At 50.8% G+C, this 25,220-nt stretch overlaps 1 protein-coding gene across 2 annotated transcripts in view; it reads left to right on the top strand.

The window, feature by feature from the left end:
* Window positions 1-23,507, top strand: part of MYOM3 (myomesin 3) — a 52,041-nt gene extending 28,534 nt beyond the window's left edge. For both annotated transcript variants that reach the window (XM_066375432.1, XM_066375433.1), the window contains exons 17-37: window positions 318-439; window positions 795-982; window positions 1,236-1,362; window positions 2,802-2,980; window positions 6,413-6,527; window positions 7,118-7,274; window positions 8,000-8,109; window positions 9,490-9,534; window positions 10,200-10,336; window positions 12,894-13,038; window positions 13,166-13,225; window positions 13,605-13,672; window positions 14,733-14,843; window positions 16,829-16,916; window positions 17,439-17,477; window positions 17,931-18,039; window positions 19,198-19,361; window positions 19,570-19,606; window positions 19,793-19,815; window positions 21,871-21,926; window positions 22,896-23,507. In XM_066375432.1, coding sequence (XP_066231529.1) covers window positions 318-439; window positions 795-982; window positions 1,236-1,362; window positions 2,802-2,980; window positions 6,413-6,527; window positions 7,118-7,274; window positions 8,000-8,109; window positions 9,490-9,534; window positions 10,200-10,336; window positions 12,894-13,038; window positions 13,166-13,225; window positions 13,605-13,672; window positions 14,733-14,843; window positions 16,829-16,916; window positions 17,439-17,477; window positions 17,931-18,039; window positions 19,198-19,361; window positions 19,570-19,606; window positions 19,793-19,815; window positions 21,871-21,926; window positions 22,896-23,159 — 2,344 coding nt within the window. In that variant the 3' untranslated portion in view covers window positions 23,160-23,507. The remainder of the gene's footprint in view (window positions 1-317; window positions 440-794; window positions 983-1,235; window positions 1,363-2,801; window positions 2,981-6,412; window positions 6,528-7,117; window positions 7,275-7,999; window positions 8,110-9,489; window positions 9,535-10,199; window positions 10,337-12,893; window positions 13,039-13,165; window positions 13,226-13,604; window positions 13,673-14,732; window positions 14,844-16,828; window positions 16,917-17,438; window positions 17,478-17,930; window positions 18,040-19,197; window positions 19,362-19,569; window positions 19,607-19,792; window positions 19,816-21,870; window positions 21,927-22,895) is intronic.
* Window positions 23,508-25,220: the final 1,713 nt, after the last annotated feature.

The following is a 25,220-nucleotide window of genomic DNA, read 5'->3' as shown; positions in this document are numbered from 1 at the left end:
ACGAGTCACCCAGCAGCGTTGACTGTGGTCACCATGCTGTACATCACACCCTAGTACTTATTTATCCTATAACTGGAAGGTTGTACTTTTTGACCATCTTCCTCCAAACTTTAAAATCTTGAAGACTTCACCCCCCCACACACACCCTGGTGCACACAGCCCTTTGGGGGCAAGGACAATATCTCTAGATAAGAACTGGCCCAGAACCCTCAAATCCTACCAGGCTGGTGACCCTGTACCCCACAAGATTGTTCTAGAAAGTTCAGAGATGTCTGCAAGCTGTTTGGCCATCCGCGAATACTGCGTTTCTCTCCCAGGTTTACGGTTCCCGGGCTGAGGACGGGGAAGGAGTATGAGTTTTGTGTCAGGTCCGTCAACGAGGCCGGCGTAGGGGAGAGCTCAGCGGCCACTGAGCCCATCAGGGTCAAGCAGGCTCTGGGTAAGTCCGAGGAGCAGGTCCAGCCTGCAAGAGTCTGAGGGGCAGCTCTGGGCTGAGAAGAAAGCAGGGGCTTACAGACCACATCATGGAGGGTCCAAACCCAGGGGGCCAATGGGATAAGCCCCCTTAAAAGGAGCTGGAGCTCACCCTCCCTGACCACCCTTTCCTTTGGGAAGGAAGTAGCAGTGGCCTCAGGCCCTCCCAGGGGCAAAGTCAGGGTCACCAGCAGGCACCTCTGGCAAAGTTAGCACGGTCAGAGCAGAGTGAGCACCCACTGGGGGAGGCTTGGTGGCTCCTCAGGGCCTGTAAGTACATAGTAAATGCCCCTGGCCTCACCCCGTTGGCCCCCCAATAGCTACACCATCTGCCCCATATGACTTCATCCTCCTGAGCTGCGGGAAAAATGAAATGGTCATTGGATGGAAACCCCCCAAGCGCCGTGGAGGTGGCAAGATCCTGGGCTACTTCCTGGACCAGCACGACTCAGAGGAGCTGGACTGGCACCCGGTCAACCAGCAGCCGGTCCCCACCCAGGTCTGCAAGGTAAGGCTGGCATGTGGCCACCCCGCTGGGGCCCTGACTTGTGCGGTTGAGTCACGGCCAGAGGCTCTGAGACTAAGAGAGGCCTCAGGCACCTGGCCTCGACGTTCCAGCTAACTTCCAAGCGCAGACCCACTTGGCCCATCGTGTTTAAAGCCCCCACGGACTTCTCCCTCTGAACCTCTCTCCCCACTGCTGTACCTCTGCTCCTTCCTCCCCAGCCTTGGTTTTCACTATGTCCTTTCTGCTCTTCAAGGTCAGCAACCTTCGTGAAGGCCACTTCTATGAGTTCCGTGCCCGGGCGGCAAATTGGGCAGGTGTTGGTGAGCTGTCAGCGCCCAGCAGCCTGTTTGAGTGCAAAGAGTGGACGATGCCCCAGCCAGGTGAGAGGCCCAGAGGTGCTGGACCGCTGCAGCCCCGCCCTCCCCCAATCTAACCAATGAGATGACTGCTGCCGAGCTCTCTGTGCACTCACATTTGCTCATTGGTCCTAAACAGCAGACCCCTGACCCTTTCCACCAAGGACCCTGTAATCTCTGACACAGTCTTTTTTATTATTATTATTATTAAGTGAGAGGTGGGAAGCAGGGTGGCAGAGACAGACTCCCACATGTACCCCAACTGGGATCCACCAGGCATCCACCCTACAGGGTGATGCTCTGCCCATCTGGAGTAGCTGCTCTGTTGCTCTGCAACCGAGCTATTTCAGCACCTGAAGCAAAGACATGGAGCCATCCTCAGCACTCAGGGCCAAATTGCTTGAACCATTTGAGCCATGGCTGCGGGAGGGGAGGAGAGAGAGAAAGAGAGGAAAAGAAGGAAGAAGAGGGAGGGATGAAGAAGCTGATGGTCACTTCTTCTGTATACCCTGATCGGAAATTGAACCCAGGACTTCCACATGCTGGGCCGATGCTTTACCGCTGAGCCAAGCAGCCAGGGCCTGACACAGACAGTCTTAGCGCTGCCTTAAAGGACCCCTGACCTTGACCATCAACTGGCCCTGTACCCCAACACAAACTATCTTCTAGTTCAACACATCACCTGACCTCTGAATCTAACCACAGATTTATCTCAAACCACAAAAGCACACTGCTAGGGTGACCAACTCATCCCAGTTTGCCCAGTTTGATTTTACTGCTGAAAGTCCTGGACAAACAAGGAGGGCTGGTCACCCTACGTACCACTCCCACAGCCCTGTTAGCTTCCTCACAAATGAGCTTCTCACCTGCCCCCAGGAAGGAAGGATCACAACCCTCCACCGTTCTGTTCAGCTCAGTTCTGTTTTCTACACAAAACCTTTACCTGAGTGGCAGATAATTAGTATGTGTGATGCTTTAGTCAACAATTATAAACAACTAATATTTACTGGGTATTACACATTCCATAAATTATGTCATTAATGCTCACAACGCCACTATATTATAAGAACTATTATTATCCCCATTTTACAGATGAGAAAATAGGAATGCAGAGGCTAAGTAACTTGCCTAGAGTCTCCATAGCCTGAAAGAGTTGAGCTGAGACATAAGCCCCGGTAACCTGATTCTGGAGGTCACACCCTTAGTCCCTCCACTAAACACTGAAACGATAAAGACGTTAGATGGATTCATGCTGTCTGTCACGGAAATGGGAGGGTCTAACCCTATTTCAGGCCCAGACCAACCTTTGTCATGATACCAAGGCCGGCCAGGTCCCTGGCTATGCCCAGAACAGGTGCTTCCAGGCTTGGTTGAAACTGAATGATTGACAGACTTGCTGACTGACCACCCTGCTCATTACCTGGTTGCCTGGCTGCCCAGCTCCTTTATGTCATCTCCCCCAGGTCCTCCATACGACGTGCAGGCAATCGAGGTGCGGGCCACCTCCCTGATGCTGAAGTGGGAGCCCCCAGTGTACACAGGGGCCACGCCAGTCACAGGCTACCGCATCAGCTTCCAGGAGGAAGGCTCTGGGCAATGGAAGCCAGTCACCCCAGACCCCATCTCTGGCACCCACCTGAGGGTGAGTTCTGCCCCTTTACTCTCTAACACACCCTGAGCCTCCCCTGCCACTGGACATGGCAGGACTACAGCACATGAGAGCTAGAAAGACCCTCAGGGAGTACTGCCCTCCCTTAAGGGCAGCAGAGAGCCAGAGAGGGAGAGTGGCTTGCCCAGGGTCACCCAGTGAATTGGTAGCAGGTTTGGCTGGCTGGTAGACTTAACCCGCTCCACTCTGAGCAGCATCCTCCCTAAAAACTGACTTATTGTTGTGAAGTATATCAGCATTTGGATATGCTCATCCCTGGAACCGGGAATTCTGCTCCAAGGATTGAATTGTAGAGAAATGGTTAAGCAAGTGTGCAAAGATCAAAGGATAACAATGTTCATTGTTGCTTAGTTCATAAAAGAAAAGTTGGAAACAACTTAAATGTCCACCAAAGGGTTTATTTCAATAAATCTTAGTGCATCCTTAAAGTGGAATCCTGCGCCAGGGAGCATAAAGACTAAGTGGCTTAAGGAGTGGCAACAGGGTAACACGGCAGATGTACATGTGCATATTGACATGAACACATAGCCATTATGTGTGGCTAAGAAAAAAGCAGAATACAGAATAGGAGATGCATGTGTTAGATAACATAATATATGTATGTCATAGTACACATAGTACATATCAACAAACCGTATATGCAGGTATATGTTTCTTAACTTAAATAAGAAACAAAAACTCTTTGGATAAATAAGAAATCTGGCAGAAGCATTGGTTGTATTCACCTGTGATGTTGTTTCCACTTCCACACTTATAGGAGAAAGAAAGACACACTCAATCCTCCCCCAGCCTAACAAAGACGACTAACAGGTGTCTGGCACAGAAAACAAAGATGTAGGTTGAAACATTCTTAGAGGACACAAATGACTAAGACAATCAGTCGGGACCACAGACTCCAGATCACCTGGGCCACTTTCTCAGGCCGTGGTGTCCACCTCTGAAGCCAGCGTGTCTCACGGGCCTCCCTTGTCTAAGACGCATTTGTGAGGACAGGTCCGTGATGTGGATTAGGTTCTGTTTGCTGCAGTCTGGGGAAGGAGGGACTGTATTTCTCCAACTCATTTTCCTGAAGGGGTCTTCCACCAGCAGGCGCGGTGCGCGGTGTTCAAGACCACTCATAAGCATTCTGTTAGTTGGCACCAAGAGAAAAGAAGGCAGGCTGGCAAAGCCCAGAACAGTGTGGAAAGACTAAGACATTAAAATAATGAAATACGGCACATGTCGTGTTTCTACATGGATTATGTGCATTTAAAGTCTGAATGGGTTATTACAAAACTGCTAATTCTGGTTCAGCCCTTTGTTTTATCTTCTTCTCAATCATTTTAATATTTTCCCCAACAAGCATGCATTTCTTTTATAACCAGAAAAAAATAAAAAATACTTTCATTTGAAAAATAATTACAGTAAGGCCATCTAAGACGGAATCAGGGAGGACAAGTCTCGGCCTATGGAATGCTCTGAGATTCTGTTCTGCATTTGCTGCCCCCACAGGGCCAGGCCCCCTGCAGAGAGCCGGCCAGTGCCGGACAGCTGGCCTGAGACGGAGAGAGCCGCTCCATGTGGATCTTTCTCTGCACACACACACACCCGGCCTCATAAGCTGGCCCAGGCCAGGGTGGGGCAGGACTCGGTGACTTGGCACCGTTTCTGCGTGTGGATGGTTGGCTGGCACTCACTCACTCAGTCATTCACTAAATACTTCTTGACACCTACTTAGTGCCAGGCCTGGAACCAGGTCCTAGACGTAACCGTCCTTGGATAACAGGCAATTACAATACCGTCTATTTTGTAATGGAGGGGCGTCTGGGGGATTCTGGGAGCTCCAAGGAGGAAGGTCAGGGACCTTCCCAGAATCCTTGCCTCTGCCCGAGCTGAGAGGTCAAGGATGAGTTGGGGATGGGAGTGGGGGACGTTCCAGGCAGAGGGCTCAGCGGAGGCAAAGGCAGGGAGGCATGAAACGACGTGATAACCCTGAGGGCCCTGAGGGAGTCATGGAATGAAGGGGGCACAAAGAGGAGGAGGAGGGCAGAGACCAAGGTTACATTAAGGGGAGTTCAGGTACTACACCTCAAAATCTGAACTTTACCCTGAAGGCCACGGAAAGACTTAAGCACAATCAGACTGGTATCTTGGAAAGATTGGCAGAGGGAAAGCTAGATCAGGAAGAAGGATCTAGAGGCAGAGATGTTACTTGTGGGAAGCTGTTGGACCATCCATGAGAGGAGACAGAAAGCTTTAATGGAGGTCGTGGCTGGGACATGGGGAGGAGCGGCCACATTCAAGAAACATCAGGCAGCCTGATCAGGCGGTGGCGCAGTGAATAGAGAGTCGGACTGGGATGCGGAGGACCCAGGTTCGAGACCCCGAGGTCGCCAGCTTGAGCGCGGGCTCATCTGGTTTGAGCAATAGCTCACCAGCTTGGACCCAAGGTCGCTGGCTCGAGCAAGGGGTCACTCGGTCTGCTGAAGGCCCGCGGTCAAGGTACATATGAGAAAGCAGTCAATGAACAGCTAAGGTGTCACAACAAAAAACTAATGATTGATACTTCTCATCTCTCTCCGTTCCTGTCTGTCTGTCCCTCTCTCTGACTCTCTCTCTCTGTCTCTGTAAAAAAAAAAAAAAAAGAAAGAAAGAAACATTAGGGAGCCTGACCAGGTGGTAGCACAGTGGATAGAGCATCAGACTGGGACGCAGAGGACCTAGGTTCGAAACTTCAAGGTCACCAGCTTGAGTGCAGGCTCATCAGCTTGAGCATAGGGTCACGTGAGATTATAGATGTGACCCCATGGCCGCTGGCTTGAAGCCCAAGGTCACAGGCTTGAGCAAGGGGTCACTTGCTTGTACTCCCGGTTAAGGCACATATGAGAAAGCAATCAATGAACTAAGGAGCTGCAACAAAAAATTGATGCTTCTCACCTCTCACCCTCACCTCTCACTGTTCCTGCCTGTCTGTCCCTATCTGTCCCTCTCTCTGTCTCTATCGCTTAAAAAAAAAAAAAGGAAACATCAGAGAAATCAAATGGGAACTTGGTGATTGCATATGTAGGGCTCAAGAAAAAGATGTCGAAGGTGATCCCCGGGCTTCTCCCCGGGGTGATACATGGAGGAAAGATGGGGGTGCAGGAAGGGCAATTTTGGAGGATAGACGACGAGTTAAGCTCCGAGCCCATGGAGTTCCAGGCGCCACAGGCATGGAGCTAATCCCCATGCGGAGACCTCCTAAAAAACTTGAAGTCAGGAGAGCAGTGCTCTCCAAGCCTGTCCCCACCCCCAGGGCAGCCTGCGCCTTCCTAGGGGTTCCACAAATGAGTGGTTCCCAGCACCGCCTGACCAGGGTTTCAAGAAGGGTAGTCCTCGCTGTCCTCAGTGCTCACTCTTGCCTCCCTCCCCCACTCCCACCCCCAGATCTCTGACCTGCAGCCGGGGAAGAGTTATGTGTTCCAGGTGCAGGCTGTGAATTCGGCAGGTCCAGGACAACCGTCCATGCCCACTGACCCCATACTCCTGGAGGACAAGCCAGGTAGGGGCAGGCGGAGAGTACCAGCATCACCACTGGGCTGTGCCATCGAGGCGGGGCCCAGAGGGGGCCAGGGCAGCTCGGGGATTTACAGAAGGACAGGACCTGCTGGGCCCTGCCCCCCACCGCCACTCCACACCTCTCCCAGCGTTTTCTTCCTGCCTGTTTCTCTCCCCTCCCCCGTTCCATTTATTTCTATGGAATCCCAAGTGATGAGCATCTCTTCTGTCTGAAGGGATGAGAAAGCAGGGTCCCTGCTCTGGTGCGGGGGAGCAGCAGTACAGATGGGCAGTAAACAAGCAGCCAGTGCCCTGAAGGAGACAGGGATAAATGCTATAAGGGAAATAAAGCAGGGTGATGTGGTGGGGTGAGGGTGACTTTAATGGGGGTGGTCAGGGAGGGCCTCTCTGAGGAGGTGACATTTGAGCTGAGAAGGAGCCAGATCATGCAAGGCCTCAGAAGCCACAGCAAGGAGTCTGGGGTTGTTATTTTATTCAAGTAAAATAGGCAGGCATCGGAGAGTTTAAGCAGGGGAGGGTCGTGTCTGCTTTATTTATAAACATCCAGTGCCCTCTGTTGGATTTCGTCCCCAGATGCCCCAGAGATAAAGGTCGGTGTGGATGAAGAAGGCTTTATCTACTTGGCTTTTGAAGCCCCCGAAGCCCCCGACTCCTCAGAGTTTCAGTGGTCCAAGGACTACAAGGGCCCGCTGGACCCCCGGAGGGTCAAGATCACAGAGGAGGCTAACAAGTGAGTGAAGGGAGGGGGGCACAGCCAGCCCACTGGTCCCAAGTGTCGTCAGATGAGTCTGCAGAGCTCGTGGGTGGGACCACCCAGCAGGACCCACAGATAATGGATTGGCCTGAGAGGGGCTGCTTGTCTCTTACGAAGGATGTTGACTGTCACCTAAGGGAGAAGTGAGGGAGCAGTGCATTTAAGGGGCTGCAGTGACAACCTTCCTTTGGCGTTGTTTTCCATAAGCAACTACATGTGCTTCTAAGGAGACACTCAGGACTTGATTGCCAGACTGGGAGCCAGGGACTTGTTCTCGGAACATCTCTGGGCTCGGTGTCAGCTCATTTGTAGAAAGGGGTTGGGAACAGATGGCCACAAGGGTCCCTGTCAAATGCCGCCAAGTCTCACTCTCCACCCCCAGCAGCTCGTGGCCTCAGCCCTGTCCAGCACGGGATAGAGCTGACGACTGGAGCCCCGGAGGGAGAGACGGGGCAGTGCAGCCAGTAAGAGACCCTGTGCCAGACAGCCCGCTAACAGGGGCCATTGGAGGCGTCAGGCCAGAGCTGCCCTGGTCAGGGGACCCCCAAGGAGGTGTGAGGAGGCAGCCACCCCTGCTTTGCAGCTTGGCCAGGGTCTGGAGTAGGGCTGCAGGGCTCCAAAGCTGGAAGAGGCCTCCCGCCCCCCGGCCTCCAGGGCACAAGGCCCCTCGTGAGCATCATCAGCTCTCCTCTCTGTGCCAGGTCCAAGGTCATCCTGACAGAACCGAGCCTCGAGGATCTGGGCACCTACTCGGTGGTGGTCACCGATGCTGATGAGGACATCTCAGCGAGCCACACACTGACTGAGGACGGTAATGCCCCTGTGCCACTGCCGCCTCCCCGGAGAGACAAGCCAGGACCGACAGGCCCCCAGAGGCGGGCAAAAAGCAACAAAAATTAGCAAAGCAGCAATTTCCAGAGAAGTAGATCCTCACTCACCCATTCAGCCAGCCAGTCAATTAATAAGTATCTAGTGAGCACCTACCATATGCCAGATACGGTCCCAGGATTACATCTATGAACTCAATGGCAAAACTCCCTACCTGCTGGAGTTCACATTCTTCTTGTCTCTTTCCTTTTTCTGCTTTTGATAAAAGCAAAGGTACCAGAATTATTTCACTTCTTTCTGCAGGCTAAAAACATATGACACACACATTTCATCAGAGGAGTGAGAATGGCAATAGGGAGCGGTGGGGACTATGACAAACCAGAGAGTAGATGCCATGTCTACAGGGTCATCCATGTTTGATGATTTAAACAGAACTAAAATCAGTGCCAATGACTGACAAGACTCAGTTTCGCTGTCTCCATAGCAACTAAGGGACAGTCTTCCCTGCTGCTGTGCAGGGGGTCCTCTGATTTTGTTAAGAGGCAGAAGCCAAGCAGACTCGCTTACAATTCTGCAGTTTCATGGCTGTTTGACCTTGAGCAAGTCATGTCACCTTTCTGGGCCTCAACTACAACAGTGTTACACAGATACGCTTAGATGAGTCTTTGCAAACTAAAGCCATCAACAAAAGGGATGGGGTGTTTTGATTTGTTTTGTTTTGACTGAATTCTTGAGTCGAGACTCATCATGCTAAAGACTCTGGGGCTTACAAGGAAAAATGAGATAGGCTCTGCTCCTCCCACTCCATCCATGCAACACAGATTTATTGAGCACCTACTCTGTGCCAGACACTCATGTAGACCCAGCGCTCAATTGGCAGAAGAGACAAACCCGACCTAAAGAATCAGTTAGCAAATAAGACAGCACTCTGCAGAACTGCCCTAGAGACTCTAGACTCAAGTGTTCAGTATTGGGGCCAGGCCTCAGAGGCTATTACAGTGGGTTAAGAATAAGGCTCAGAAACCAGTGGGCCTGGAGTAGTCAGAGGTGGACAGTAATGCTCACCTCCTAGCATTATGTGAGGACTAGTGAGATCATGCTGTGCCTGGCACATAGTAGGAGCTTCCCTGGGGAAGTGGCACTTGATCTCCAGGTGGCCTGCAGCAGCCCTCCACACCCCCCTCAGTGCCCCAGGGCCAAGGCCCACGGTGCTCATCATCAACCCTGTGTTGCAAGTGACCCAGATTGAGGGGAGTGTCTCTCAGGACTTCCCCCAGCATAGGCCCTAGGAAGGCTCCCAGTGACCCCACTGGCCCAGGTAGTTCATTCTCTTTGGTTTCCTCTTTGTTCCTCCCTGGCCCAGAGTTGGACAAGCTGAAGAAGTTGAGTCATGAGATCAGAAATCCAGGTAAGCAATCCTCAGGCACTTCCTGAGGTGTTTGGAGGAAAGCTGAGTCAGCAAAAGCCAAAAACTAGCTGGGGGGTGGGGGTGAAGGAGCAGAGGGTGGGGGCATCATGGGGCTGGAGGGCCAGAGATCCAGGGCGTCAGCAGTCCATGAGATGGAAGAGGAAGCCAGCAGGCTGGAAAGGGGGTACAAGGGAAGGCAGAGTGGGTGTTTCTTCTTAATTGGATTTTGGATCACCTAAACCTCTGCTTCCCTCCCTGGCTAGTAACGTGCAGGGGTCATAAACTCGGGTGCAGACTGGAATCACCCCAGGAGCTTTTCAAAATCCCGATGGCCAGGCCACGCCCCAGACAAATCAGAACCTCAGGGCCTGAGCCTGGACATTCATGTTTTTGAAAGTCCTGGGGAAGGGATTGGTGTCTAACCTGGGTACAAAGCATGATGACCTCCAGGCGTGGGAAGAATAAACACTTCCCTAAAATGAATTCACTCTTGAGTGAGCTTGCATAAACCCCCCTCTGACCCCCAGCCCAGTCATGTCGCCTTCAAACACTCAAGCACTTTGCACATAATGTCAATGGTGTGCTCAGGGTGCGGCTGGTCTGAGTAAGGAAGGGAGAAAGGGGCCCCACCCACTCCTTCCTGTCCTCTGCCCTGTGCCTCCCAGTGATCAAACTGATCTCCGGCTGGAACGTTGAGATCCTCGAGCAAGGAGAGGTGCGACTTTGGCTGGAAGTAGAAAAGTTATCTCCGGCTGCTGAGCTGCACCTAATCTTCAACCAGAAGGAGATCTTCAGCTCACCGGTAACTGAGACTCAGATTCCTAAGTGAGGTTCCCTGCCCAGTCCACTTGGCTTCTCCCAGCAGTGGTTCCCCACAGGTCAGCAGCGCCCCCTCGTGGGCATTTCAGGAACGGCCATGTGCTTTGGCTGTCACGATGATGGGGTGGGTATGGAGACATCTGATTCTCAGTCTCTGGGGGACAAATGGCAAGGATGGTAGATGCCCGCCAGTGCGAGGCACAATCCCACAAAGAATTTCCCACACCTACTATAGTATTTGACTGTCCCGCCAGACAGTTTTCAGATGAAAATATCTACGTTCGTGCTTATAATTATTCAAGCCTAGACCCTAACTCTGAGATATAGAGTATTTTTGCAGTTTTAATATACATACACTGAATAGAGTTTTCACTCAAGTAGACCCTTCATCTATGTTCTGTTATTCATTTTCTTGTTCTTGTGCTGAATTATTTTTATCTTTTTGCTTTTATTCTATTAAATTCAAACCAATTCATTTAGATCAGTGCCATATGAGTGAGTATATCGAAGCACCTGAATATTGAAAATCATATTATTTTTATTTCTTATTATTATTACAGTTGTGGTATTCCATTACTTTTTATTAGTTGACCCACACGAGCTGCCCATATTCAATTGTTTTTACCTACAAATATGATCATTTCAATCTCATGAGAGAATCTATCATGAGATCATATTATTTGTAAATGTTATCATCATCAGAAACTGTGCTATAAAGAGGGCGCTCATTCTGACAAAAGAGAAAGAGCTCAGGGCTAGATGTCACGAGACTCATATATCATCCTCCATCCATTGTGTGCCCTTGGGTAGGACCCTTCACCTCTGTGTGCCTCCATTTCTGCATCTGTACAATGGGCTGGTTGTCTCAGAGTCAGGAGGACCAAATGAGAAAATAGATTTTTTTTTTTTACAGGGGCAGAGAGAGAGTCAGAGAGAGGGATAGACAGATGGGAACAGAGAGAGATGAAAAGCATCAATCATCAGTTTTTCGTCGCGCGTTGCAACACCTTAGTTGTTCATTGATTGCTTTCTCATATGTGCCTTGACTGCGGGCCTTCAGCAGACCAAGTAACCCCTTGCTCGAGCCAGCAACCTTGGGTCCAAGCTGGTAAGCTTTGCTCAAACCAGATGAGCCCACGTTCAAGCTGGCGACCTTGGGGTCTCGAACCTGGGTCTTCTGCATCCCAGTCCGATGCTCTATCCACTGCACCACCAACTGGTCAGGCAGAAAATAGATTTGAATGTTCTGCTTAACTATTAAGCATGACCTTGGCACATGGCAGAGGAAGTGTTGGGGAGTCTAGTCTCTAAGTTGGGACTATCAGTGGCCATGACAGAAATATAAAATAAAACTAGACATCTCCCGCCTGACCAGGTGGTGGCGCAGTGGATAGAGCGTTGGATTGGGATGCTGAGGACCCAGGTTCAAGACCCCGAGGTCGCCAGCTTGAGCGCGGGCTCATCTGGTTAGAGCAAAAGCTCACCAGCTTGGACCCAAGGTCACTGGCTTGAGCAAGGGGTTACTCGGTCTGCTGAAGGCCCAGGGTCAAGGCACATATGAGAAAGCAATCAATGAACAACTAAGGTCTCGCAACAAAAAACTACAGATTAATGCTTCTCATCTCTATGTTCCTGTCTGTCTGTCCCTGTCTATCCCTCTCTCTGATTCTTTCTCTCTGTCTCTGTAAAAAATAAAAATAAAAAAAAACTAGAAATCTCCCTCAAACCACATACACAAATAAGGCTAGAGGGAATAAGGTTCTAAATGCAGAAAACATTCAAAAACTGTTAGAAAAGTGACAAAATATAAATAAGTGTTAATTCTGGGTAGCAAATGGACAGGCTTTTTAAATATTATTCCTTATACTTTTATGGAAAAGAGGAAAATAACAAAAATAAAAGTGGCACAGTAGGGATTGGGACTTATTATAAGATGACCAACTTTTTTACAATGAAAAGGAGGATAAAAACAAATTGAAGAAAACAATATCGTAAATAAAAGAAACATTTTATTCATTGCAACAATAATACACTATAATATAATAAATGTATAATAAAGACATTTGTAATATTTTATATTGTAATTATGCTTGCATGCCTATTAATTTTTAATAATAATTGTAAGAAAAAAGTACTCATTTAGATACAAATACATCACATCACACACAATGGATCAACTCTGCATCAATCAAATATGAACATTTACAGATTAATCTTCCAATATCAAAAAGGAGGACATATAGGAGGACAGTTTTCAAGGGAGGACGGAACTTACAGAAGGACTGTCCTCCCTAAAGGAGGACGATTGGTCACCTTACTTATTATTAATTGCAATTAACAGAAGCGCTCAAGACTCTGAGTGTGGGGAGAATCCCCTCTATATGCAGCAGAGGGTGACCCAGGGCTCCCTCCCCTTCTCTGAAGCCTTCTAACTCTGCGCATCACCCCCAAGTCCAACTGCACCCCAATCTGTGCCCCACAAGTGCACATTCCCTGGGGTTAGAAAGGGCAGAATGATTCTCGGGGTTTGTTCTCTGCAGAACCGCAAGATCAGTTTTGACCGAGAGAAGGGCCTGGTGGAAGTGATCATCCAGAACTTGTCAGAGGATGACAAAGGGTCGTACACTGCTCAGCTCCAAGACGGAAAAGCCAAAAACCAGATCACCCTGGCACTGGTGGACGACGGTCAGCAGCGCCCGCCGCACGCACCCGGCCTCCACGCTCGGCTCTGGGGTCTTCCGTCCACCTTGATGCCCCTCTCTGGGCCGGAGTTCCTCTTGGCTAATATGCATCCCTCCCTGTGTGTTCACAGATTTTGACAAACTTCTGAGGAAGGCAGATGCTAAGAGAAGAGACTGGAAGAGAAAGCAGGGTAAGAGTTGCTGGGGTGAAGTTCAAAGGCCTCAGCCACCAGGCCAGGGGTCAGTGCTGGGGAACTCTGGACTAGTGGGTTAATCGAACCTCTCCCCTGTGGGGTCCCCGGGGAGGCCACTGCAGTTCAATCCAGCTCTGTCCCTGTGCCAGAGAAACAGCACTTGCCAAGCAGGAGAGTGAGTGCGTCCTTAAATTTTGCGCCCTAGGCACCTCCCTTGCCTCACCCCAGCCGCTGCCCTGGTGGGTGCACAGTCAGAGGGGCCCAGCGGGGCACCCATTGCCCCCACTCCAGCTGGCTTTCCTTGTCCCATCACCACGTGGCGCCCTGGTTGAGCCCGGAGCTCTGACCGGTGGGCATGTTTGTTTTGCTCTTGCAGGTCCCTATTTCGAGGAGTTCTTACAGTGGAAGGTCACAGAGGACTGCCAAGTGCTGCTGACATGCAAGGCAAATCCTTGTCCCTGCTTCCAGCCCTGCCCTCAGGGCCCCTGGGGCGATATCTGTCCCCAAGCCTGGTGGCTCTACTTGCCCTGCTCCCCCAAAATCAATGCCCTGTGCTAGGCTGATCCCACACCTCGGAAGTAGCCCCAGGGAGACCGCTTTAACCAGAGAGCAAAGCCAACCTTCACAGAGCCCAGGGAGAAGAATTAGTGTGAGTTGGGTCAGCCTTGAACTAGATCTTCAAGCTGCACCGGATTGCGGTTCTTTGGGGCCAAGGGTCTGAGAGCAAGGGAGTTCCCTGGTATCTATTGACAGCCTTGCCAGACTCCCTGCTCAGTACTTCAGAGCACTGGTTAATTTCATCTACCTCATGGGCATCTGTGAGTTAGGCATTATTATTATTCCCACTTGACAGATTAGAACACAAATGGGGAAATAGCTGAAGATCAAGAGGTGGAGCCTAGAGCCTGTCTGACTGCAAAGTGGTGCTCCTTCTCAGCACCCTGCTGCCTCTCTAGGGAGCTGGGGGAGGGTAGGGTGGGGGAGGGCACTCTCCCAGAAGCATATCCATTCAGCAAAGTCAAAGCACCTACTGTGCACCAACTGCAATGCATTGGGCATACAAGGAGGAAGAAGTGGGCTCGTTAGGCTTCTAGGAGGCCATGGGTCCAAATCAGGATCCTTGGAAAACAGCATGCCTCCTGCTGTGGTCGAAACATCTGCAAGAAGTTGATTAATCATGATGGAGGCACTCTGGGGTGATTCAAGGAAGGCTTCCTGAAGGAGGTGACATCTAACTTGACTCTAAGATGCATTTGCATTTACAAGGAAAAATAGAGTAGGGAAGGGATCAAGAGGCAGAGGCACACCATTAGCAACAGTGCAGACTTCAGAAGCCGGCAGAGACATAGGTGTGAGGAAGAAGACGGCTGAGAATTATGGTGAGGTTGTGCATGTGCATGGGAAGGGGATGTTCCATTTGTTTAAAAAAAAAAAAGTTCTGATGAGCTGAGTTTTTACTTAAAAAGAAGAAACCTGCTGGAGTCTCATTCTCCACTTTCCTCAGGTGACCAACACCAAGAAGGAAACCCGCTTCCAGTGGTTCTTCCAGAAGAAGGAGGCGCCGGACGGTCAGTACGACCCGCAGACAGGAGCGGGGCTCCTCTGCATCGAGGAGGTATGTGCGGCTCCACCTCCGGGCTCACGCCCTCCGGCCAGTGCCAGGAGCACTGGGTGGGGAGCCAGGAGCCAGCCAGGACTGGTGGGAAGCAAGTGGGGCATGCCCCATAGGTACACACCATCAGGGGCACTAAATACTCAGTCACCAAAGATAAATGACATTTCATGCAATATTTATAAAATTCAAAATTCATACCAAAAAAAAAAAAAAGCTCCAGATTTTTAAATAAAGACAGGATCGGTAAATACTGATATTTCCTTGTGTTTGGACTCTAGTCCTGGCCCTGCCACTATGTGGCCTTGGGCTAGTCACTGTTCCGCTCCGACCTCAGCTTTCATCTGTAACCTGAGAGGACTGGAAGGGATGCTCTCTCAAAGGTCCCTTCTGCCCTGACAGTCCAGGATTTCAGGACAGGAAGACTGGGCACCTGGAACTCAGTTCACCCACCCACATCCCCCGTGGCCTCTGAGGAGTGTGACCTGTTTAAGATAGAAACCCACATCTTTTTTTTTTTAACTTTTATTTTTTGTATTTTTTGTATTTTTCTGAAGTTGGAAATGGGGAGGCAGTCAGACAGACTCCTGCATGCGCCCGACCGGATCCACCCAGCACGCCCACCAGGGGCGATGCTCTGCCCATCTAGGGTGTTGCTCTGTTGCAACCAGAGCCACTCTAGTGCCTGAGGCAGAGGCCACAGAGCCATCCTCAGCGCCCGGGCCATCTTTGCTCCAATGGAGCCTTGGCTTCAGGAGGGGAAGAGAGAGACAGAGAGGAAGGAGAAGGGGAGGGGTGGAGAAGCAGATGGGCGCTTCTCCTGTGTGCCCTGGCCGGGAATCAAACCCGGGACTCCTGCACGCCAGGCCGATGCTCTACCACTGAGCCAACCGGCCAAGGCCAGAAACCCACATCTTGTTCTCAAGCATTCAATGCTTGCCTGGTTTCTGTGGTCTCGCTGGGCTCCAAGAAGGACTGGAGCAGACGCAGGTTTGCTGGCTAGGAAGGAAATGGTGGCTTCAGAGGTCTTCTGCCGGATGCCCATGCCGAGTTGGCCTTTGTCATCGGGGCATGGAATCAAGTAGATGCTTAATAGCTACTGTGTCTTATGATCACCCGGCCCCTCAGTGCAGAACTTTCTGGTTTCCAAAGAGTTCCTTCCCTTGATCCTCACAGCATAGCCAGGGCAAAGACTGTGCCGCCATGTTAGATGCATCCACTGAGGCTCTGAGGACTCAGGTACAAAGGTGCAAGGCTAGAGAATGGGGTCAGCAGTCGCTCCAGCCGCCTTCCCCGGGGTGTGGCTGGGACTCTGGGGCCTTCACTGGGGGCAGAGGAATAGGACCTAGGAGAGGGCTATTAGGGTTCAGCCCTTTGATCGCCAGGTTTAGAGATGCCTGTGTCTCGTGTGCTGCCCCATAGCACCCTGTAGAATCGATTGGTCAGGGCAGGAGGCCCTCTGATGGGGGTGACAGGGGGGTATAAGTCAGTCCCAGGCCCTGAAGGAGTCGCTGTGTAATGAGAGGTCACTTCTGATCTCTGGACCTTGCTTTATTGGTTTACTGAGTTTTGGTCCAGGCTCCGTTTTGGAGTTAACAAGCATGTGCCAAAGAGGAGCCCCTTGTCCTGCGCAAAATAGCACACTTCCTTCCGGAGAACCACGGAGGAGTTCCTCCTTCCAGGGGCCCTGAGGAAGCAAGGCAGCTCAGGAGGAGGGCGTGCCAGGCTCAGACAGTCTCCACGAGGAGGGGTCCCTCTGCTCTGCTCGGAGCAGCTGCTCTCCGCTCCCCACCCCACATCCGCAGACCCAGACAAGCCCTGAGCTGGAATCAGGGAGCTCTGGAGCTGGAAGGAGCCTTAGAGCTCACCCATTCTAGATGGGTAAACTGAGGCCCAGGGAGACAAAGGGTCTTGCCTGAGGTCGCACAGAGAGCTAGGGCTGGCCTAGAGCCCAGGCTGACCCTGCCCTTACTCATCCTTCTTCCCAGCCGTCCAAGGAGGACATGGGAGTTTACAGAGCGGTGGTTTCTGATGACCGAGGACAGGACGATACCATACTGGACCTCACAGGAGAAGGTAGGAGCTGGCTATGTTGGAGATGGACCAGGAGGGCTGTGGGGAGACCACATGGAACCAGGAGACAGCGATAGGACCTGTAGGGTGAAATGTATGGGATCCCCATGTCTCTTGGGGCAACTGAGACCCAGAGAGATTAAATGACTGGCCCATGTTGCATAGCTAGTCAGTGGCAGGGGTCTGGTCTGTGTGATGCCCATATTCACTGAAACATAACACAGCAAGCCCAGGCTTTAAGACTCAAAGCCCAAGTTCATGTTTCTGCCCTACAGTGGGCCCCTGACTCCTCATCTAGCTTGTCAGCTCAGCTGGCGAGACCAGCCCATATGTCCTCCATCCGTGGTGCCCTCTGCCCCATCGATCACTGAGTGCCCCAGACCTCCTCCAGCCCCCAAGCTGTCATCCTGCAGAGCTCCCTGCAGGAGCTCGTGAGCTCCACCAGCCTTTCTAAGGATGTCCTCATCCTGGTGCATCCAGAGGGGAGTCCAACGTCAGCTGACCATTCTCTTTCTCTTCCTCCAGCCCTGGATGCCGTCTTCACTGAGCTGGGCAGGATTAGTAGTAAGTAAGCCCCTCTCTTTGCCCAACCCTGCCCTGATGCCAAATAACTTCCAGGGGACCTAACGCCTGCTGTGGCTCCCAGGGGTGGGTTTAGTCTCTAAACTCAAAGATCAGCCTGACCTGTGGTGGCGCAGTGGATAAAGCATCGACCTGGAATGCTGAGGTTGCTGGTTCGAAACCCTGCACTTGCCTGGTCAAGGCACATATGGGAGTTGATGCTTCCTGCTCCTCCCCCCTTCTCTCTCTCTCTCCCCCCTCTCTAAAAAAAATAAATAAATAAGTTTCCTAATAAATAAATAAATAAACTCAAAGATCAGTGGAGGAGAAGCTCCTGTCTCTTCACAACATCGCATTCCCCACTGTACCCCAAGAGCAGGGACAAGCAGGCAGGCCCCAAAATGTGCTGCCCAAAGGAGCTTGGGGGAGACTCATGTTTCTCCTCTGCCTCCCCAGTCCTATCTGCGACCCCACTGAAAATCCAGGGGACTGAGGAGGGGATCCGGATCTTCAGCAAGGTCAAGTACTACAACGTGGAGTATATGAAAACCACCTGGTTCCACAAGTAGGTCGGCTTTACCCTGGAGCCCTAGCCAGGCTATGGGGAGTGGGGGCCCAGCACCTGCTCCAGCCTGGTCCCAAGGGCTCGGCAGACAGGGACTCCCACTGGTGCTGTTGCTACAGAGAAAGTCAGGAATAGGGAGCAGAAGGGAGACCCCCCCCCCCAAGGAAGATGGTAGCCTGGTGGTAGGACTATTTTTCAAGAATATCCATGACCACAGAAGGATCATTGTCTTAGAGCAGTACTTGGAGCTAGGGGAAGGAAAAGTGCAGGAACTAGAGAAAATAACACCATCAGGTGGGTCATGGTGCCCTTGTAGGTTTTTGCAGCCTCAGCAAACACAGGCTCAAGCAGAGAGGACTGTGGGGCTGACAACTAACTGATAGCCAGGGCTTGAAAACAGGATAAATAAGGTATCCATGAGGACTTGCCATGAACTAAGTGACCCCAGTTAGTTTGAGAGCAGAATTTCCCAGTGCGTCTTGTCAGTGGCACACCTCAGCCTCGTGGAGCAGACATTGCTGCACCCATCTATGGAGAAGGCTAGACTGACTTAAGTCAAGTTGGTCAAATGAGTGAGAGCCAGGGCCAAGTTGAATTCCAGGACAATGGAGCTCCTACTCTAGAGTTTCTGAGCCCTGTGATGAAGCTCAGAGGTATTGCTTTTACAACACAACCCTGGGGACATGGGCCAGGTGTCTCCAGGAATGAACTTAAAGCTAAAAAAAAAAAATAGTTTATATGGTTTCTAAGGGCTAGGGGAGAGTGATTATAGAAGAAACCCTGGAAGGGTTTAAGATGAGGAGAATGAAGAGGTGAGGAAGGGACTGGTTGTCACCGACCCTGGAGCACCATTTCCTCCTATTCCCAGCCTGCAGGATACGTCACAGATACAGATTCAGCAGAGGCACATAGTTGATGTGTCACAGGATTTGATGACTGAATGAATGGCTAGATGGAGAAATGGTGAATGGATGTGTGGATGAATAATTATAGCATGTCTCATGGATGGTCACCACCCTCAGCTCATGAATCTGAAACAAAACCCCAGGAGGGAAGTTTGGGGGCAGGGAGTGCCTGTGGGCCTGTAGACAGACCACCCATCCTGAGCAGAACCCATGGGCTGAGTCGTGTTAACCATTTATTTGCCTTCACTTTCAGAGAGAAACGCCTAGAGACTGGCGACCGGATGAGGGCCGGCACCACCCTGGATGAGATCTGGCTGCACATCCTGGATCCCAAAGACTCAGACAGGGGCAAATACAGCCTGGAAATCAGTGCTGGGAAGGAAGTCCGGCAGCTCACCACCGACCTCTCCGGGCAAGGTGAGCTGTCCACCTGTCTGTCCACAACGAAAACCCCATGAAATCCCCAGGGAGGATTCCCATCCCTCCACCCAACCTGATATTGCCCCAAGAGAATACTGGGCCAGGAGGGAAGAGTGGAGGACCCGTCGGTGCTGAGCCCAGTACCTGTGGTCACAGGGGCAGATGCCCTGACACTCCCTCTCCCTTCCCCGTTTCCTTCTCACAGCTTTTGACGACGCCATGGCTGAGCACCAGAGACTGAAGTAAGTTTCCTCTGTGTTTCTCAGTGTGAGTCAGAGGCCCCTTGGGTGGCATGAACTGTGCACAGGACCCCTTTCTGGGAGCCCTGGCCTGTTCTCCCTTTCCCTTGTCACCCCCCCACCCCCACCCGGGCAGCACTGTCCCTTTGCTGATGGAGCCTTGAGCCTTTCCTCATTTCTGTCTTTCAGAGCCTTGGCCATCATCGAAAAGAGTAAGTCCCCCAATACTCCCGCTGTTTTCACTTCTGGGCCGGGGGCAGCTTCCAGGGAGCTTATGCCTCCTGGCAGGCTGTGAATGTCCCAGTGGAGTCTATGTGGCTCTGAGCTGTCACAGACCTGGCACAGTGACGGCATGAAGACAGGAGTCCAAGGGTACCTGAGACTGTGAGTGTGGAGGCTCAAATGGGCCTAGGGCTGAGCAGGCCCATGGGCAACGTCAGGTACAATAGCAGGTACAATGGCAGGTGCAATGGCAGGTACAATGTCAGGTACAACTTCAGGTACAACGTCAGGTACAATGTCAGGTACAACGGCAGGTGCAATGGCAGGTACAACGTCAGGTACAACATCAGGTACAACGTCAGGTGCAACGTCAGGTGCAACGGCAGGTGCAATGTCAGGTACAATGTCAGGTGCAATGTCAGGTACAATGTCAGGTGCAATGGCAGGTGCAATGGCAGGAGCAATGGCAGGTGCAATGGCAGGTGCAATGTCAGGTGCAATGGCAGGTGCAATGGCAGGTGCAATGTCAGGTACAATGTCAGGTGCAATGGCAGGTACAATGGCAGGTGCAATGGCAGGTGCAATGGCAGGTGCAATGGCAGGTCAGACATTGGGGTCAGACAAGAACATGACCGGGCTGGCCTCTGTGAGTGAGGTGTAGAGAGGGTTGACTTTAAAGCTGAAGCTGGTTCTGGCTGTTGGGACACTAGAGGCTCATCTAATTGAAGACTCAGTCCCAAACCCAGATGAATGTGACACGGTGTCTGAGCTGCCCAGGGCACCACCACCGAGTCCATGCACTAGAACTTCATCAGGTTTGCCCCAGCCCATTCTAAACCCCCCAGTTCTAGGAGACTGACTCTGTGGGCCCACTGACCCAGCAGATCAGAAGTAGGAATTTGGATGAGGAAAAGGTTTTGGTGGCAGAGCCAAGCAGCCCCGACAACGTGACCAAAAAGGAAATGGAGCAACTTTGGGAAACAGAAGTAGAACTAAAACTCTACTAGCCTTGGGGTCATTTGTGGGAAGGGGAAATTCACCCTACATGTAGATATCTCTGAGTCTCCCCACTAGGCAGGAAATGCAGGCCTTGGCGTTCACAAATATAACCTGGAAAAGGCCATGCCGTGAGGGGTCCTTGCAGGGGGCCGGCCTCCGTGGTGGGCGGAGTGCAGCCAGGTGACCCCACCCCCTCGCCATGCGGAGTGCTGACGTGATCATGGAGGCGCTCAAGCCCATCACACCGCCTACCTAATCACTTTCCCAGCAAGAACATCCCTCCCACCCTGGAATGCGTATCCTAGGACTCTAACAGAAGGAAGCCTAATTCACCTTATGTGGTTACTGGGGCTTGTGGAATCAAGCGTCAGGGAAGTGGGTCATTTCACCCAGCTATGAAGGGCCAGGGGAACATTCAGCAGCGTCCATCTCGGGGGCCTCCTCCCCCGACCCCAATTCAGGGTCCTGCTCCCCTTACATCCACTGGACTGACACCAGCCACTCAGACCCTCCGCACTTCCCTGATCCGTGCTGCAGGGTTCATGCTGTCCACCCCTCCTGCCCCCACAGCCTTGATTGCAGCATAAGGAATATATTGACTTTCGGCCTACCCACATAGCCACCAGGTTCCCTCCTTTATCAGAGTCAGCATCCCAAAAGCTTCTGTCACACTTCTCCTGACCTCTCTCTTAGGTCTCTGGTTCATCGACACCTACTGTGTGCACTTCGCCAGTGTAGGCTCAGAGCAATCTGACTTACCTTTTCTCCCAGTTCTGGAGGGGAGGGGCACCTCATTGTCACCTCCAGGTACCACCAATCATGAGGATGACTTCAAGTCAATGACAGAAACACATTATGTCCCCTACCTTCCGTTTATGAAGGCAAGGACACATGCAATACAAATTAAAAGATATCCACCCCAAAATGATAAAAGTAGGAAAAAGGAGCATTGCTTAAAAACAAGCCTCAACTCTGCGGAAACTTGCTTCTGAGCAGCAATCTGCATGAAAACATTCATCACTGGGGGTCTCGTTTTTCCCTTCCAGATCGCGCCAAGGTGGTGAGGGGCCTGCCGGATGTGGCCACCATCATGGAGGATAAGGTACTGACTGTCCCCAGCCCATGGCCAGCAATCCCGTGCTGTGTTTCTTCATGCAGTCATCAAAAATCAGGAAACAGTGTAGCACTGTGGATTCCCACGCCTGGCTGAGTGACTACCCCTTACTGGTCACACATAGTATAAAGAAAGACCCTGGGCCCGCTGTCAGGCCCACAGGCGCTTGCCCCAGCTCTGCCAGATGTCTCTACTGGCCCTGGCTGTCATGGACTTCCATCTATGAACTTCAGTTTTCTTTAGGAGTTCAATTAGATGATCCCTACAAGGCCTTCCAGGGCTGAAATTATGCAAATCTAATATTCTAGAAAATGATAGCTAACATTATTATGGTGCTTAGTTTGTGTCGGGCACTATAGCATATGTGGTACATATTTTAGTTTGTTTAATCATCAAGGCAACTACATGAAATAGGATATTATTACTAATCATACTATACAGCTGAGGAAACTGAGGCCCAGAGAGGTTAGAGGACTTAGCCAGGGTCACACTGCTTAAAGGGGCAGAGCTGAGGCAGCCCAGGTCCAGACTCCGAGTGTTTGACATGACACGATAGGGCTCTGATTTAGAACTCTTTCAAGAATTTTCAAACACAAATTATAAAATTTTTATTAAAGCAATATAATAATATAAAGCAATTTTGCATAGCAAAATTGTCATGACAATATATAATAGGAAGCAACAAAACAAAGTTCAGGCCATTCTGGGTCCAGAAAAATAATGATCTGAACTCCTAACTAGTAAGTATTCTTGTAGAAAAGTTGATGGTGGAGGACATGAGGTTAAAATAAAATGTCTCTCAGTTTAGTGTTATCCCTTTAGGCAATACAATAAAACACACCGAATGAGTTTATCACAAGGAGCAACTTGCTCTGGGCTCTCTGTGGGGCAGTGAAGGTGAACTCCAGGGGTCATTATGAGGAGGTGACCGAACATATTCCCTTCCTGTTCTTCCAGACCCTGTGTCTGACCTGTGTCATCTCAGGAGATCCCGCCCCTGAAATTTCTTGGCTGAAGAATGACCAGCCTGTCACCTTCCTTGACCGCTACCACATGGAGGTGAGGGGGTCAGAGGTCACCATCACCATCGAGAGGGTCAACAGTGAAGACAGCGGCCGTTACGGTGTCTTTGTCAAGAACAAGTACGGCTCCGAGACGGGCCAGGTCACCATCAGCGTGTTCAAGCATGGGGAGGAGTTCAAGGTGCTGAAGACAATGTGATGGGCGTGTTCAGGCCTGAGGTCTGGACCAGTAAGGTCAATCAGTGGGTCACAGCCAGGCCGGACCTCAGGGACAGGGCAGAGGGGAAAGGTACAGGGTGGAACGGGGACACGGTGGGTGGGGTGGAGTGGAACATCACAATGGAACAGCAAAGACCTTGCTGGGGTCCCAAGAGGCCTCTGAGACGGTGGAATCAACCTTAGATTTAAAATGAGACAGCTACCTACAAGACCCAGTTTCAACTTACACTCTCCATGAGCCTTGCCTTTCTCCTCTATTAGATAGGAATTCCTACTTCTAAGGATGTTTATGAAAACCCCTTGTAAACCATCCACTAGTTTTTCTCAACCCGGGGGACAAAAGGCAATGTCCACATTCTTGGTTGTCACAGTTGGGGTTATCTATTGGCAGAAGCATCTATTGGTAGAGGCCAGGGGTGCTGCTAAACACGACAGCTCCCCACCACGTGGAATTACCCAACCCCAGATGTCAGTAGTGCCACAGTTGGTTAGTCCTGCCGTAAAGTGATATTTCACAATATCCCTCTTTAAGGAGTCCATATTTTCCATTCACATAAATTCAGCAAACATTCATTTAAAGTTCTAGCATGTGACAGGCTGCAGATGGCATTGGGAACACAAAGATCAACACCAGAACAAGGTAAATGATAAGGATTATAAAAGAGATGCAAATAAAATATCACTTGTGGTCAAAGAAGAGAGACAGGTGTTTGTCCCAACTGGAGAAGGAGGGCTTTAAAACACCTTCCTGGCACTAGCAAAACTGTGTTGGACCCTGAAAAATGAGTCCAATTTGGTGGTGGTGACAGGAGGAGGACATTTCAGGAGTGGGGCATGGTGAGAGCAAAGGTGAGGAGGTGGGGTGACGCTGCCTTGGCAGCGCTGGATGCCAGGCTGGGGAGCGGGATGACCTTCAGGACTTCCGGTCCGGGCCTCTGCCTGCTGTGACACACACCAGCTGGCCTTGCTTGACGGACCTCAATTCAGAGGAGGGCATTTTCTCACCCTCTAATTTCCTTCTTTTCTCAAATTAAGATTTGGATTGGTTGAGGTTTCTAAAGTTATAGATGTTTGTTGTAAATTTTTGGAAAACCATGAAAATTATAAAGGATGAAATAAAAATCACCTCTAGTTCCAATACCAGGAGATAACTTACCTCTGGTTTTTGAAATGACTTCTGAGCTAAGAATAAAATGACTCACCCCTGCATCCGGCACCTGTGCATGCATTGGGCATGGTGGGTAACATATTCCGCAGCTCCTGTTCTCGACTCAGGCCAGGTGTTAAAGGGGGAGGAGGAAGGAAGTGGGGGAGGAAGAAGGACCTGGCTGGGAACAAGTGTGAGGAATTGTTCAGGTCTTGAAGGCAAACATGCCTGGACAATTCTGTTCCTTTCTCTGGGCTTCCATTTCCCACCTATATAAAAAAGAAGGCTGACCTGACCAGGTGGTGGTGCAGTGGTTAGAGCGTCGGACTGGGATGCAGAGGACCCAGGTTCAAGACCCTGAGGTCTCCAGCTTGAGCGCGGGCTTATCTGGTTTGAGCAAAAGTCCACCAGCTTGGACTCAAGGTCACTGGCTCGAGCAAGGGGCTACTCGGTCTGCTGTAGTCCCACAGTCAAGGCACATATGAGAAAGCAATCAATGAACAACTAAGTTGTCGCAATGAAAAACTGATGATTGATGCTTCTCATCTCTCTCCATTCCTGTCTGTCTGTCCCTATCTATCCCTCTCTCTGACTCTCTCTCTGTCTCTGTAAAAAATAAATTTTTTTTTTAAAAGGCTGAAAGATTATTTTTGAGGTCCCTTTCAGCTGACACTAAGATCTTTATGTCTTCCCAGAACTCAATTCTCTTTTGCGTCTCTCTTCTCATGATGGTATGAGGAAGGTTCAGGCTCACCCTCCCTCCCACTCTCATACTGGGAACCTCAGAGGAGAGACTTGGCTTCTTACACATGTCAATGAAAAATGTCACCAATTGCAAAGAAATCAGAAAGCAAAGTCTCCATGCACTTGATCCCTCTTCATCGTTGCACAAAG

This window comes from Saccopteryx leptura, chromosome 3 (assembly GCF_036850995.1).
Source record: "Saccopteryx leptura isolate mSacLep1 chromosome 3, mSacLep1_pri_phased_curated, whole genome shotgun sequence".
Taxonomy (NCBI): domain Eukaryota; kingdom Metazoa; phylum Chordata; class Mammalia; order Chiroptera; family Emballonuridae; genus Saccopteryx; species Saccopteryx leptura.
This window is presented reverse-complemented; position numbering and strand designations above follow the sequence as displayed.